Below are 13,013 nucleotides of genomic sequence, written 5' to 3'. Positions count from 1 at the left end.
TGAGTGCTCATACTCGCCTTCCGAATGCAGTATTTGTTGAGATTGTCATTGTAGCGCAGGATGGTTATCTTGTTCGGCATTGCGGCGCATATACAAGGCCCGTTGTCTATCTGTGAAGGACGCATCGATGTCAGCTTTCAAGTCAGGAAGCAGACAATCTGCTTTATCTCAATATCACAGAGGAGAGGAAGACTTACTCTCCCAGCAGCAAACAGATGGCAGCCTTTGACTGTCTCGAAGATGTAGGGGGCCAGTTCAGACTGGCTGGGCAGGTGGGACTGGGCCAGGGACTGCTTCACTCTCTTAATCTCCACCAGACACAACGCCCTCTCGTCCCCTGCAGCACACACAGACAGACGTTTCACAGCAGCAGATGATGAAGTCATCGTGAATGGTGGGGCGGCCTTTCAAAGTTTTCAGTGATGAATAATTGTGGTGCTTCATTTCTGCCAATTGCTTCTAATTGCGACATGACAAAGATGGACCTCTCACCAACAATCATCAGCAGTTTCTCCTGCTCTTTGATGACGTGGATCTGAAAGACTGATCCCAGGCCAGGGATGTGAGTCAGAGAGTTCTTGATAACATTCAGGGCATACAGACCCTCTTCAGAGCCCACCAGAACTATCTGTGGCACAGCAAGGAAACACAATCATTAGCATAGCCAGAATTATTCCGGTGAACATGGAGGCATTTCAAACAGGAGCAACATGTGGCAAACCTTGGCAGTGAGCCCCGAGCACCTGCTCTGTGCTCCATGTCCCTTCATAAATTAAGATCATTCTATTTCTGAGCAGATTTTCCGCCGTGGATAGCGGCGTTTTCTAAATGACCAGCACATGAATTATTGAAGAAATGAAGTGAGGATATGTTTACTGTATGTGCACAGACAACACTGCCAGTCAGTGACATGTGATCGATACCTGATCTGTGAGGGGGAGGGTGCAGTTAATATCCAGCCTATCATCTCCCTCCAGCTTTAGGAGAGAGTTTCCTAGCAGCTTCTGTAAGAGCAGAGAGAGGGACGGGGTCAGCAGGGTCAGGACCTGAACACGAGCTCAGAGGGAGGCAGCAAAGGGGCAGGACAGAGGGGGCTGGGCGGCTGCAGGGCTGTGTGCAGGTTAACGGTGTCAGAGGTGGGACCAAGTCACAAGTCTGTCTCTAGTTCCTGTTTCACGCCTGGCTTCTCACAAGTCCAGCCACAAGCAGGAAGTGAGTCAAGTCGCAGCATCACTGAGCCTTTAACCAGCTTTCACTCTGAGCCTCCACCAAACAGCTGAGATGTCCATTTACAGTCAAAGTACGATTTCAACTACCTGTAGACGTTTTTCTCCATTCAAGTTTTTAATGACATGTAGGAACTGATAAATCAAACATTTGACATTGAACAAAGGACATATAAACTAAAAGGTTAACTAATGGTAATATAAAACTAAGAAGAAGTCATAAGAGGATGTCCTGTTCACTTCAGGCTGGACACAGACTTCAGGCAGAATTTGCACAGCCCCAAGTGATGAGAATCAAGTGGTCAAAGTCCACAGTCATTGCTGTGTTTGAATGTGTCTTTGTAGGCTCATTATTAACAGTGTTATCAGTAACAGCCTGCAAATACCTCTGTAGGGATTTTCATTGAAAACAAGAAATGTCCTACAGTTCACACTGATGTCATCATTTCCACAGATGACATGAGCGCTGTCATAGTGACAGTGACACTTTGTGTTCCATGACAATATTCAGTTTTGGTAAAGCAAAATAAAGCCAACACAACCTTTACCATTAATGGACATCTCAACTGAAGGGAGCAAGTTCTGAAAAAGAGTCATCAGAGTTTTGAGAGGGTTTCCGCTGCCTTTATTCTGATCGGTAAGCCCTCGGAAACTAAAATACAAGTGGCCTTTGAAAAATCCCCCACAAACCACAGAGAGGCTCCTGCCCAAACTTCCTGAAAGCAATCCAGCTGAAAAGCCCTGCTTGGAAAACCACAGTGCACCCTGGGAAGTGTTTTAGGCCTAACATACTTCTGCTGGAGATGATCAGTCAGGGTAAGTGGAACTAATGCTTTAAGAAGACATCACACCTCAAAACGCGCTCTGGCAACCAGCTGAGAAAATCACTCATGGGTTCATATTCAAATCTAAATATTGCCTTTACATACATTCGACTGAATTACCAAAATAAGCAGCCGCAGCCACAGATAAATTTGAAAAATTCCTGTTGTAAGTGGCATCGTCAATAATTTATCATTAGCTTTTATCAGATAACGCTCAACAAAAAAATGTAGTCAATGATGAATAAATTTTAATCGCATGAGGGAAATCTGTTTTTACTGGCTAACCTGAATTCACCTGTTGGCCAACAGGACAGAGCAGCATGGGAAGTCATTCAAGTCAGACATTGTAAAAGATAAAGAATATACCAGTTTCAGGTCATTTTAATTCGTGCCACAGTCAAATCCTCAAAAACCCTAAACTGAAGTCAAGTTCATGTCAACCAGTTACAGACTCGTGCCTCTCAGACGAGTCAGAGTCACGTGACTTGAGTCCCAGTCTCTAAAGAGTGTGCAGTGGGGGCAGCAGGGTAAAAACACAGACGAGTACACGAGCAGGTGAAAACCCGCTGTCTGATCCCTGGTCCTCCGGTCAGGACAGCTGAGGAGGATCAACCCAAAGATGAGCAAACATCTTGGTGAGAAGTTGTGTACTGTGGTTATAAAACAGGACACCAGAGGCAGGGAAGAATATTTCAGCAACATTCAAACTGTTAGGTCAACACAGAGTTTGTACAGGACATGACAGTGGCAGAGAGTGAGGAGTGGTCAGAGCAGGTGAGGTGAGAGCCCGGGGGGAAGATGACCAACAACACAGTGACAGACACATGCACTACTGCGTGCCTCGTGAAGGATATGCAGGTGTGAGCGTGTGTGTGTGTCGTTAAGTCTTACGTCTATGTCTTTGTAACTCTTTACCTGGACCAGAGGAGACAGAACCATTTGTCTTTTGGACACAGCAGCCTATGTGTACAATGAAACCCAATGGAATGGGCAGAACAGAGCAAATCAACAAAACATGCCCATATACCGGACACACAATGTGGCATGATGAAAAAGCAACAAACAGCAGTGAGAAAGACAAAGAGAGAGAGGAGGGAGAGAGAAGAAGGGGACAATTAACGACACACAGAAGTGAACTGGGGGTTATCCACTAAAAGTCTAAACCCAAAGCCTACATCTTAAAATGAACTCTTGAAGAATACAATGTCTGCTGCTCATGAACACCCCCACACAGTTAAACAGCGAGTGTACGACCACGGCCACAGACGAGACTGTCATCTGTGACTGCGGTCGTAGCAGATTATGATTTGAGTCAGCAGACATGGAGGACGCAGAGATCCAACTGCCCCAGTCGCCCCCTCGCCTGCCCCAGAGATACTCACTGCGTCGGCCTCGGCCTTCTCCCGTGAGGCCCGCCCCGCGGCCACCACGGACTCCATGACAGCCACCCAGCGCTGTTTGTCTGGGAAACTGGGAGCCATGAAGTAAAGTGCCTGTCCAGGCCAGCAGGGGGCGTGACAGCGGGACTCCAGCTTCAGGACGTAGGGAACATCTGGCACACAGGGAACATAAGTAAGTACTGATACTCTCTCTTTAATTATAGTAAAATCACACTATGCTTCATTTTGCTGGCACCATCTAAATGACCCCTTCGGACCTTCAGGCCAAACTTGGACAACCATAAATCCTCTAAAATATAGTTTTAAAGATGTATACAATATGTCTAGTATAACACTAGCAAGGAGAACTCTCAGAGTTACAGATGAAGGGGAGGAAACAGGATGAAGAGAGATTTGAAAGCATACAAATCAACGTCATGAAGGTGATTTTAACCCTCAGAGCACACTCTGTATGCAGTACCTGACTTGGCGGTGTTGGGTAGCTCAGATGCCCCTACTGCTCCATGAACCACCACCTCTCCATCCGACAAACACAGGTCGAACTCTTCCAGTGCCTTCACTGAATCTGAATGACACACGGAAACAAACACAGCTGTAACACCTGGAGGCAGTGTTTGTGAGGAGGGTGAAGAACTGATCCGCCTTGCTAGTTCTATGAAATGTTGCTGTGTGCTGCTCTGTTGCACAGGTAAAAGACAGTAACCTTCTCTGGGCTCTATCTCGTAGATGGACACCTTTGTCCCATCCAGGACCATGTATTTTCTCTCCCAGCCCTGGCCTCGCTTCCCATTCCTGCAGACACACAAGACAAACAGCTTTACTACAAAGCATAGATGATGAAATGGGTCTTTAGTCTTTACAGGAAAGCCTACAAATGCCTTTGTTTAAACTGGTTTAAGTACCAGCTGGGTGGACTTTGCCAGACAGAAGAGAACAGAGAGTGCCTGAGAGGACTAGAGTTAAGTAACATCAGCCTGCCTGATCAGTGGGTGGAGATGACACAGCCCCAGCACAAAAGAGGAACTATACTGCTGGAGACAAATACACTAATAGGTGTGAAGGACATGACGAATATACACCATGAAGTGTCTTAGGAAGGTGTTGGCCACCACAAGCCTCCAGAGCAGCTTCACTGCTCTTTGGCATAGGTTTAGCAAGTTTTTGGAGTGTATGATCCACATTGTCTGTTGAGTGACTCCTTGCGTTCTGCATGGAAGCATCTGCACATGACATCACGAGTCAAGCTTAAACAATAACCCCAGTGTGTCCACAGCTAACCTGGGCTGTTTCATCCAGCCCTCCAGGTGCATGTGCCCGCTGGCCTCTTTGAGCTGCTGGCCCGGGGAGGTGCCTTTGTCCCGACACAGGCCCTCAGACAGATGCAGCGAGCAGTCGCTGGACATGCCGCAGGTGGCGGGAAGGCAGGGGGAGCATTTTGGGTGGCACAAAGCGTGACATTCTGAGGAGAAAACACATTGTTAAAAAGCAAGCAATGCCACAAAAGTCTGTTGTCTCTTCCCTTTGTGCCAACACCAGCACAGAAGGAAGGGTACAACTGAAATAAATTCAAAGTGATGTTAGCGGGATCAGATTAAGGAGTACTGTACGATACAATAGGTGCATGCTTTTGACCCGTGGCCCACCATTAAGGTTCTGTTTTGGCCCTCCAAGGACAAAGTTGGACACCCCTGTGTTATCTGGATAGATCCCATCTTAATATGCAAGGGTTTAGTGCTGGTCAGTTAAACATATCAATACTAGCATACAAAAATTTAAAATCTACGCTCCTTATAGACAAAGATGTTTGCATGTTTTGTTTCATGTTTTCACGTTTGTTAGGTAATGTGGATCATTTGGTTCAGGTCGGCCTTTTCCAACACGTGTAACTCACCGAGACAGGTGGCAGCTTGGCGACCAAAGTGCACAGTATCCAGGCACACGGTACACTTGGCAGCTCTCATGTTGAGTCCCACTGTGAAACGGTGAGGGGTGTTGTGGTGCACCACCCTCTCTCTCTCCCTCTCTCTGTCTCTCTGACTGTCCTTCAAACGACGGCTATACTCTGAATACAGTCAGGGAACACAGTGAGGGCGGGCAGCTCCAGTATGCCTTACTGTGTCAGGTACATCCATCACTTCAGAACCTCAGTGCACCATGCCATACCCGCCACGAACTCAGTTCAACAAAAGAAGGTTTCCAAAAGAACTGTAAGATGTTTAGCAAAATGCATAAGCAAGTAAACTCTGAAGACAAAAATGCTTGAAAAAGAATATTGATTGAATCAATCCCTTTGCTTGTGCCCACTCGCTGTTGCATTTTAAATGCATTATCCAGTCAGTATAAGAGTCTCATTGGGTGCCCAGTGTTCTCTGTTTGCAAGTCTACACACACAGCATTTTTCATAAAACATCTGGACTCCTGAGGACTTGCTGATGTCAACATGTGGTACATTTGGACATCATATACAGTATATTTCTAAGCCCATGAATGTTTACACTTAAACACAAACAGACACTTGGCACATATCAAAGCAAACAGCTCAGATAGCTAATGATGACTTATGGGTTATGAATTTCTGTTGCCTCTATTTCTCATAATACACAGTAGTTCACTAAGTGTGTTTATATTCCAGATTGAAACATAAAGTTATTGCAATCTACAATAACTACACTGAGTTGCTTTATAGTTTTTTACATCTGTTTTACATTTCTTATCATTTTCTGATCAATATCAGTCGACAATGACCTACGATAGCTGCTGCTGTAACTTTGACTCTTTTATAAGAAGTAATAAGATGACTGGATAATACCTTTAGAGTGTGGGTTCAAACAGCGTTTTGTGCATTGCAGAGTTTATCATATGGTACTTCTCTGTTAGTGTATGATGTGAAGTTCAGGTGGGATTGTAGTGAGTTGAAGAGCAGAGCAGAGTTCTGCAAATCAGATAAGCTAAGCTTCAGCAACCAAGATAAAATGCTTCAGATTTCTAAAGCTGTGCACTGGTACGGTGAAAATTTACTTGAAGGTTTCTCAGCCTCACCTGACCAGCCTGGTGGGATCACACATTTCTAAAAGTGCAGAGCTTTTAAAATCTGGCCTTTCAACGATGTGGATGAGGCACAAAGAGGAGAGAGATAAGAGACCAAACTGCAGAAACCACGAGTTTGGATAACTTACTTTCAAAAGTGACCCTCCTTCTCTCTGAAAGGTGTGTGAAAGAAAAAGGATAGTAAGAGCTTCATAAATTAGTGAGTGATATTTGTGTGTGTGTGTGTGTGTCTATGTGTGTGCAGGTAAGGGCCAGTATGTGTCAAGCATGAAGCCATAAACCTGCATGTGTGCGTCTGTTAGAGAGAAAATGTTGCGCTTCGGTAAACATCATGCATTCACTCACCCTCGGGTGTTGCAGTCTCCTTCCTGCGTCCAGAGTTGGAGGGTGCCAGGCTGGTCGGGCCCTGCTGGTGCTCGGGAGACTTCACTATGGCAGACATGATCATCTGCTGCCGCGCTGTGGCCGGGTTTGTAGAGTTACCGTGATCCTTATACTGGAGCGCTGGGGTTGGAGGAACGGATTAACAGAACTTGTTTCTAACTTAGATTGTTTTATCACGCTCAGTAATCTGTTCACTGATGTCCACAGAGTGTCGACCAGCAGTCTCACCTTCCTCTCTGAGAGATCGCAGCTCTGCTCTCATTTTCTGCAGAGCGTCTTCCAGCTCAGAGCAGCGGGCGCGCTCTTTGTCAAGAGCTGCCTTCATGTCGCTGTACTGCAGAGGCACCGGCTGGATGGGGGGCACAGGGGAAACCTGGCCTTGACTCTGACCCTGAGCCTGGGCCTGAGCAGCCATGGCAGCCAACAGGTCCTCTCGACGACGCCCAAACAGACCCTGAGACACAGGAGCCAACATTTTGTTCGCTTGTTTTAACGCCTTACTCTGCTCTGCACTTTCTTACTTTCTCTTAACTCATTCAGTTTCTATGTGATGATAATCTACAACTTTTTCCTGAATGTGCGAAGAGGCTGGTGGAAGTTATAATGACAGTTTATGCAAAAAGTGACTCATTCGTGGATGCCCTGAATTTAACCTTTATAATAAATCAATTATCAAACTTGTCATATTAATTCAAAAAGCCTTCCCTAAATATATCTTTCTCTAACACATCCAAAAGAATCAAACTATGACTTTGTCCCTTTGCACCTTTATAGGAAGACAAGCAAATTGTCATCAATCCAATGAAACATATAATCCCATCTGACCTTTTTCTTCTTGGAGCCGCCATGGGCCTGGGACTGGAGGAAGTCTATGAGCTTGGTCTGCTGGGTGATGGTCCCCTCCATTTTCACCTTCTCATGGGAGTACACAGCCTGCAGGTGGAGCTAAGTGAACATCACTACTGCCATGAATTTCTCCTCAAGTACTTCACTTCACACAGAGAGGGTGACAGAGAGACGGGGGGGGGATGCTGTGAGGTAAAACAAAGTGTGGGGGCATGTGTGTGTGTTTGTGTGTCTTTCACGATTAAAACAAAGTGACAGCACAGTGGGGGAGAGAGTGACAGATAGATTTGCTCGCAGTCCTGCAGGTGTCCATGTGCATGCAGCGACTGTGAACTCAAACATATAATCTCAGAGTGTTTTTGTGGATATACATTAGTAGGTTTAAGTGTATGCATGTTTATATGTGCGTAGCAGCACCTGGATGTTCTCCAACTGGTATTCCAGGTCAGTCCTTTCAGTCTTCAGCAGGTCAGTCTGGTCCAGCGCGTCCTGCAGCCCCTGGGTCAGGCGGAAGATGTGGGTCTTCTGGGCATCCATCTGCTGCTGCAGTTTCTCTTGCTGTGGAGGTAATGACAACTGTTATATCACCACCAGGACGCTGTGACTTTGCCCACTTGCAGCATCTTACAATTGACTGCTTCCAATGATAGCACTGACTAAACCTTTCAGCATGGTTTGACATTTGCCACCGCTGTGGCTTTACAGGCAGAAAGTCAATATCATTTTTCTATTCTGACACTTGCAGCAGAGGTAAAAATGTACTAGGAAAACACGCAGTAAAAAACACAAAGAAAACATTTAAACATCTGAAATGCGTACATAAAGCATCAAAGGAAACGTCAGAGATCAATGGGGCACATGTGAAAATACAGAATGTACCTCCTCCAGCAGCCTCTGCTTCAGATCCCTCTCGCTCTCAAGCTTTTGCTGCAAACTGCGGGCATTCATCTCCAGCATGGCGTGCTTCTTCTCCAGATCATTCAGCTGAGAACAGAACGCAGGAAGAGTTTGCCGTAACATCTGCTAACCGCAAAAAGTGAAATACTTATTCAACAGTGTGGAAATGCTTACAGTGTCAGCGAGGCTCTCAGCTTTGAGTTTCTGGTCTTTGAGGGCCTGCTGCAGGGCCAGGATCTCAGCTTTGTGCTCCTTCACTGCCTGTTCCACTGCCTGACGGGACTCAGAGCTGCGCTGCTCTGCACGAAGCCTGGAGCAGGAAACCATTGTTTACACTAGTTATGTGGAGTCTTTGAGTGCATACTGCCAGCTCAGCTATAATGCTTTGCTGGCTTTTTTTCTGACTGAGGTTCAGTTGTTTATTTGAACCAAATCAAATAAATACACTTTGATGTACCAGTGCATGAATTCTTATATCTCTGCACGCTTGCAGTTGGGAACATCCATTTCTTTTAAGGGGTTACTTTAGGGTGGAGTCTTGGGTTTAGGGTTAAGGAAATTATACCTTATAAAATTCTATCTTAAAGGATTCTATCTGTGTTTCTGTGTACTGAGTGTTCATCTCCTGCCCTGCCTACACCAACTCAGAAAATAATTTCTTATATTTCCCAAAATACCTTCGGACGAACCCAGGAGAATATGCCTAAACCTGTTGCATTCAGTGTGTGTAGGCGGACGGAGCCAGATCCAACGCTGATAGCAACGGCAGCAGTGTACAAGTCTCAAAACGTCTTGTGGTTAAATTATATCATGGCCACTATGGGTGGAGAAACTCTAATCCCTGCAGATCTATCAATCTCAACTGAGATTGCACTACAGCATATCTCTATGTGCTGTGACCCTGCAAACTTTACACAAATTTGGGGTCAATTTAGTCTATAAATGTTCATGCACTTATAGTGATACTGTGTGTGTAGGTGTGTTTGTGACCTGTTCTGTTTCTCTGTGTCCAGCAGTCTCTGGACCTCCCTGGTCCTCCTCTCAGCCTGGTTCTTCTCCTCCTCCAGAGTTGCCCTCCAGGCGTCCCACTGTCTCTCCTTCTCCAGCAGCTCGTCATTCAGTGTCTCCAGCTCCAAAACCTGCTCCTCCAGCATCGTGCACGTGGTCTTCAGTGTCTCAAGGTTCTGGTATGAAACATGATTTATATGAGAAACACCAACTGTGCCATGGACACAAGCCAACACCTAAAGTTGTCAGCAGTTCTCAGGAGAAAAAAAAGGGCAGTTTGATAAAGGAGCACTAAAGAGAGCGATGTAGTTCATCTGCTTCAAATATACTGGCAAAAAATACTACTGCTCACTGATTAAGAAATGAATGTTTGTCCCCACGCTGACCTTATTATAAAATGGGGAAAGCTAACCTGTGTGAGATTTTTCTTGATTATGAACAAGGATCTTGTGTTAGTGATTTGTACTCCTGCTGGTGGTTTTTGGACATATCCCTCTGTGGCCTGTCGATTCCCTTCAGGAGGGGTGGAGGAGCAGTTCTCTGTCAGGCAGTGACAAACTGCTATTTGTCTCTTTTGTCTTAAGAGGATCATTTTAGCAGCTTAAACAACATACCTGGAGTCTGACAACTAACTTACCATGTGAATAAATCAGTTTGAATAATAACCCGCTAAAACAGCACCTGTACTCCTGTGCAGTTATTTACGTGACATGCTTGGACGCAGAACGTTTTTCTATGCTATTCACAGGGCCTACACAAAAAGCATTGTGTTTCATGTCTTTAGACAAAGCACCGGGAGACAAATATAGCCCGTGCTGGTGCTGCAGCAACGCCATGGCCCTCTGAAGTCCAACGCTTCCACAGCTGACACGACCTGGGAGTGATGGGGATGACACATCCCTCCCACACACCACCCCATCCCTCGTCTATGACTTCCATCGCTGGTTACACAACCAGCAGGACCGAGAGCGCTGCTGGACACCCACACACATATCCTCCCACAGGGGCCGCGCACACATCACACAGCCTCCTCGCTCGTGCTCTCTCTCGCTGCATCCAGAATACAGCACATAACAACACCGAAATATTCCCAGGGTTTCTCTTGCCTGATTTACACTTAACACTGTCAGAGCAGGGAGAGATGTCTAGGTCACCTGTCAAAGGTAGTGTGGAGACATCGCATTATGTGAGTAAGTGAAAACCTGGTGTCTGACTGGCTCTGAGTGGTAAGTGGGCTGGGGGAAGGAATCTGAACAAGAGGAAGGAGTACAACGGTGTTGAGAACAGAAAACTGTTGTTTTTTTGTTTGTTTTTTTCAAAGTTTTCAACTAATGACGGATAATATTTTATGGTAATGTCATTCAGAAATTAAAAAACTTCTATAGTGCTGACATGTTCAGTTCAGTGGTAAGCGCTGTGACTGACTTGATTGTTTGTGTGTTTACTTGGCGACAGAGGCGACAAAAGTGTTAAAGAGAATGAGCAGATGGAGGCCTGCAGTGTTTCCATGTGATTTTGACTCATGGTACAAACTCCTCTGAAACACCTCTCAGATATTTAGTTTTGTCTGTCCACCTGACTGGCCTTTCTTTGGACTGTTGAAGGAAACCCACGTGAGCAGGGAAAGAACACACACACACACACACACACACACACACACACACACACACACACACACACATATATATATACCCATAATGAGAACACGGCCGCTGACAGCCAGGTACCTGTTTTTGGTTGTTAAGGTGCATTTCACGGTCGGCCACCTCCCGACGCAGCCTGTCCACGTCCTGGCTGAGCTGCATTCGGTCTTCTCTCTCGTCAGACGCCTCATCCAGCTGCTTGGACAGGTAGAAGTTCTGGCGGTTGAGCTCGGCGTTCTCCTGGGTCAGTGTGGTCAGCTGCTCCTCCAAATCTGTGATCACCTGCGGGAAGTCAACAGGGTGCTCAGGCTGAGAGTTTAGAGAGAGGAAAATGTACAGTGCACCCACCGTGCACCCAAGAGTAACAAACTACTACTGATAAAGCAGAATCATAATCTGGAAAGTAACTACTTTCTTCCCTTTAAGACATATTTACTTCCTTATTTTTGCATCTATGGACTGTAACTAATGAAACAATGAAGTCTTAAACAGATATGAATGTTTTGACACTCATGGTATATTTGTGTATGTCTGCACTGAGGCTGACCCACTTTGCCAGCATGTCTCTAAGCCTTAACAAAGTTGACACACAGACCGTGAAATGGGTCTGGAAAAGGCACCCCTCCCCTGTATTAATGTACACTCAGTATACACAATAAATGCACATTCTCACTTCCATCATGCATGCAGGCACAGCATTGTGTGTGTTATTGTTCATCCACGCAAAAACTCAAGCGAACACCCCACACAGTCTAAACTCTTCTGCTGCATTATTACATGATGCAGATATCTAGGTTAGTGATATAATGCAGTAATCATACTGCATGATATTGAGGTTACTTGTTTAACCCGGGCAGCATTCGGAGCAAGGAGCAGGCTAATCATTTCATCAGTATCACTCTGTTCCCTTAATCAGCCATGACTACTGTGCGTGCTGTGGGGAAATGAGGGTTAGAGGCTGGTGAGGCTGTCTGTTCAGAGCCCCTTATTCTCAGCTCTCATGGGAACATGTGTACCACGCAGAACTTCCAGGTGGCAAGGGGAGAGAGGCAAAGCTTTTAAGCACATAAATTAGCTGTCTGTTCCGTACTGACTCAGTGCTTCTGCTCCCCCGAGGCAGGCGACTGACAGCAGCAACTAAATACTTAAGGCGGGGCAAGGAAGTCAACGCTGGAATGGATACAGTGGTGATCTGGCAAGCCTCTATATTTACTCTACTTGTCTGTCATCTCAATATATAGAGCAACTTGCAGACCTAAAGTAAATCATATCCGGAGCTTTGCATCCTCAACGCTGCTGAATACAAATTGCTCAAAACTATTGCGAAGGCTATACAGCGAATAAAAAGCAGAGTTAAAGGGGCAGTAAATCAGTCCCACAATTTCCTTGACTAAAATTTATGTAACATTTACAGTACACTGACAGTACAAAGCACAGGAACATCTGCGATTTCTATGAAACAGACTGAGCAGCAGAGCCGAGCTGTGGAGGTTGCTTTAATCACATTTTTTCAATGTAACCACTTTAAGTGAAATCATTGCTGCTTAGACATGGTTGATGGATGGATAAAACTGCAGTATGTATGGATATAGAAAATTTGCTGATACTTCAACTCAGTTAATTCAGTCTAAAGGGAGTCCTCATTGATTGAACAGTCAAATACAACCTAAGACATTAAAAGGATACCTACAGCGCAACAAAATCTGACTGTTGACAGATATGTACACTCCAACAATA

General features: G+C 45.5%; 1 protein-coding gene across 10 annotated transcripts in view; it reads right to left on the bottom strand.

The window, feature by feature from the left end:
* The window catches only part of citb (citron rho-interacting serine/threonine kinase b), a 40,600-nt gene that overhangs the window by 4,318 nt on the left and 23,269 nt on the right, over positions 1-13,013 (bottom strand). For 2 of the 10 annotated variants that reach the window (XM_076731147.1, XM_076731149.1), the window contains exons 16-34: positions 11,361-11,558; positions 9,616-9,809; positions 8,800-8,935; positions 8,608-8,712; positions 8,146-8,286; positions 7,708-7,827; positions 7,111-7,336; positions 6,844-7,002; positions 6,627-6,650; positions 5,342-5,512; positions 4,729-4,909; positions 4,154-4,242; positions 3,911-4,015; positions 3,433-3,602; positions 2,966-3,010; positions 924-1,004; positions 493-628; positions 198-337; positions 18-110 (exon numbers count right to left, since the gene is read on the bottom strand). In XM_076731147.1, the coding sequence (XP_076587262.1) occupies positions 18-110; positions 198-337; positions 493-628; positions 924-1,004; positions 2,966-3,010; positions 3,433-3,602; positions 3,911-4,015; positions 4,154-4,242; positions 4,729-4,909; positions 5,342-5,512; positions 6,627-6,650; positions 6,844-7,002; positions 7,111-7,336; positions 7,708-7,827; positions 8,146-8,286; positions 8,608-8,712; positions 8,800-8,935; positions 9,616-9,809; positions 11,361-11,558 (2,514 nt within the window). The remainder of the gene's footprint in view (positions 1-17; positions 111-197; positions 338-492; positions 629-923; positions 1,005-2,965; positions 3,011-3,432; positions 3,603-3,910; positions 4,016-4,153; positions 4,243-4,728; positions 4,910-5,341; positions 5,513-6,626; positions 6,651-6,843; positions 7,003-7,110; positions 7,337-7,707; positions 7,828-8,145; positions 8,287-8,607; positions 8,713-8,799; positions 8,936-9,615; positions 9,810-11,360; positions 11,559-13,013) is intronic. The other 8 variants (XM_076731153.1, XM_076731154.1, XM_076731150.1 and 5 more) reach the window with 7 other exon arrangements.

The sequence above is a fragment of the Chaetodon auriga genome, chromosome 5, assembly GCF_051107435.1.
Source record: "Chaetodon auriga isolate fChaAug3 chromosome 5, fChaAug3.hap1, whole genome shotgun sequence".
Lineage (NCBI taxonomy): Eukaryota > Metazoa > Chordata > Actinopteri > Chaetodontiformes > Chaetodontidae > Chaetodon > Chaetodon auriga.
Note: the sequence above shows the minus strand (reverse complement) of the source record. Positions and strands in the feature narration are given on the sequence as shown.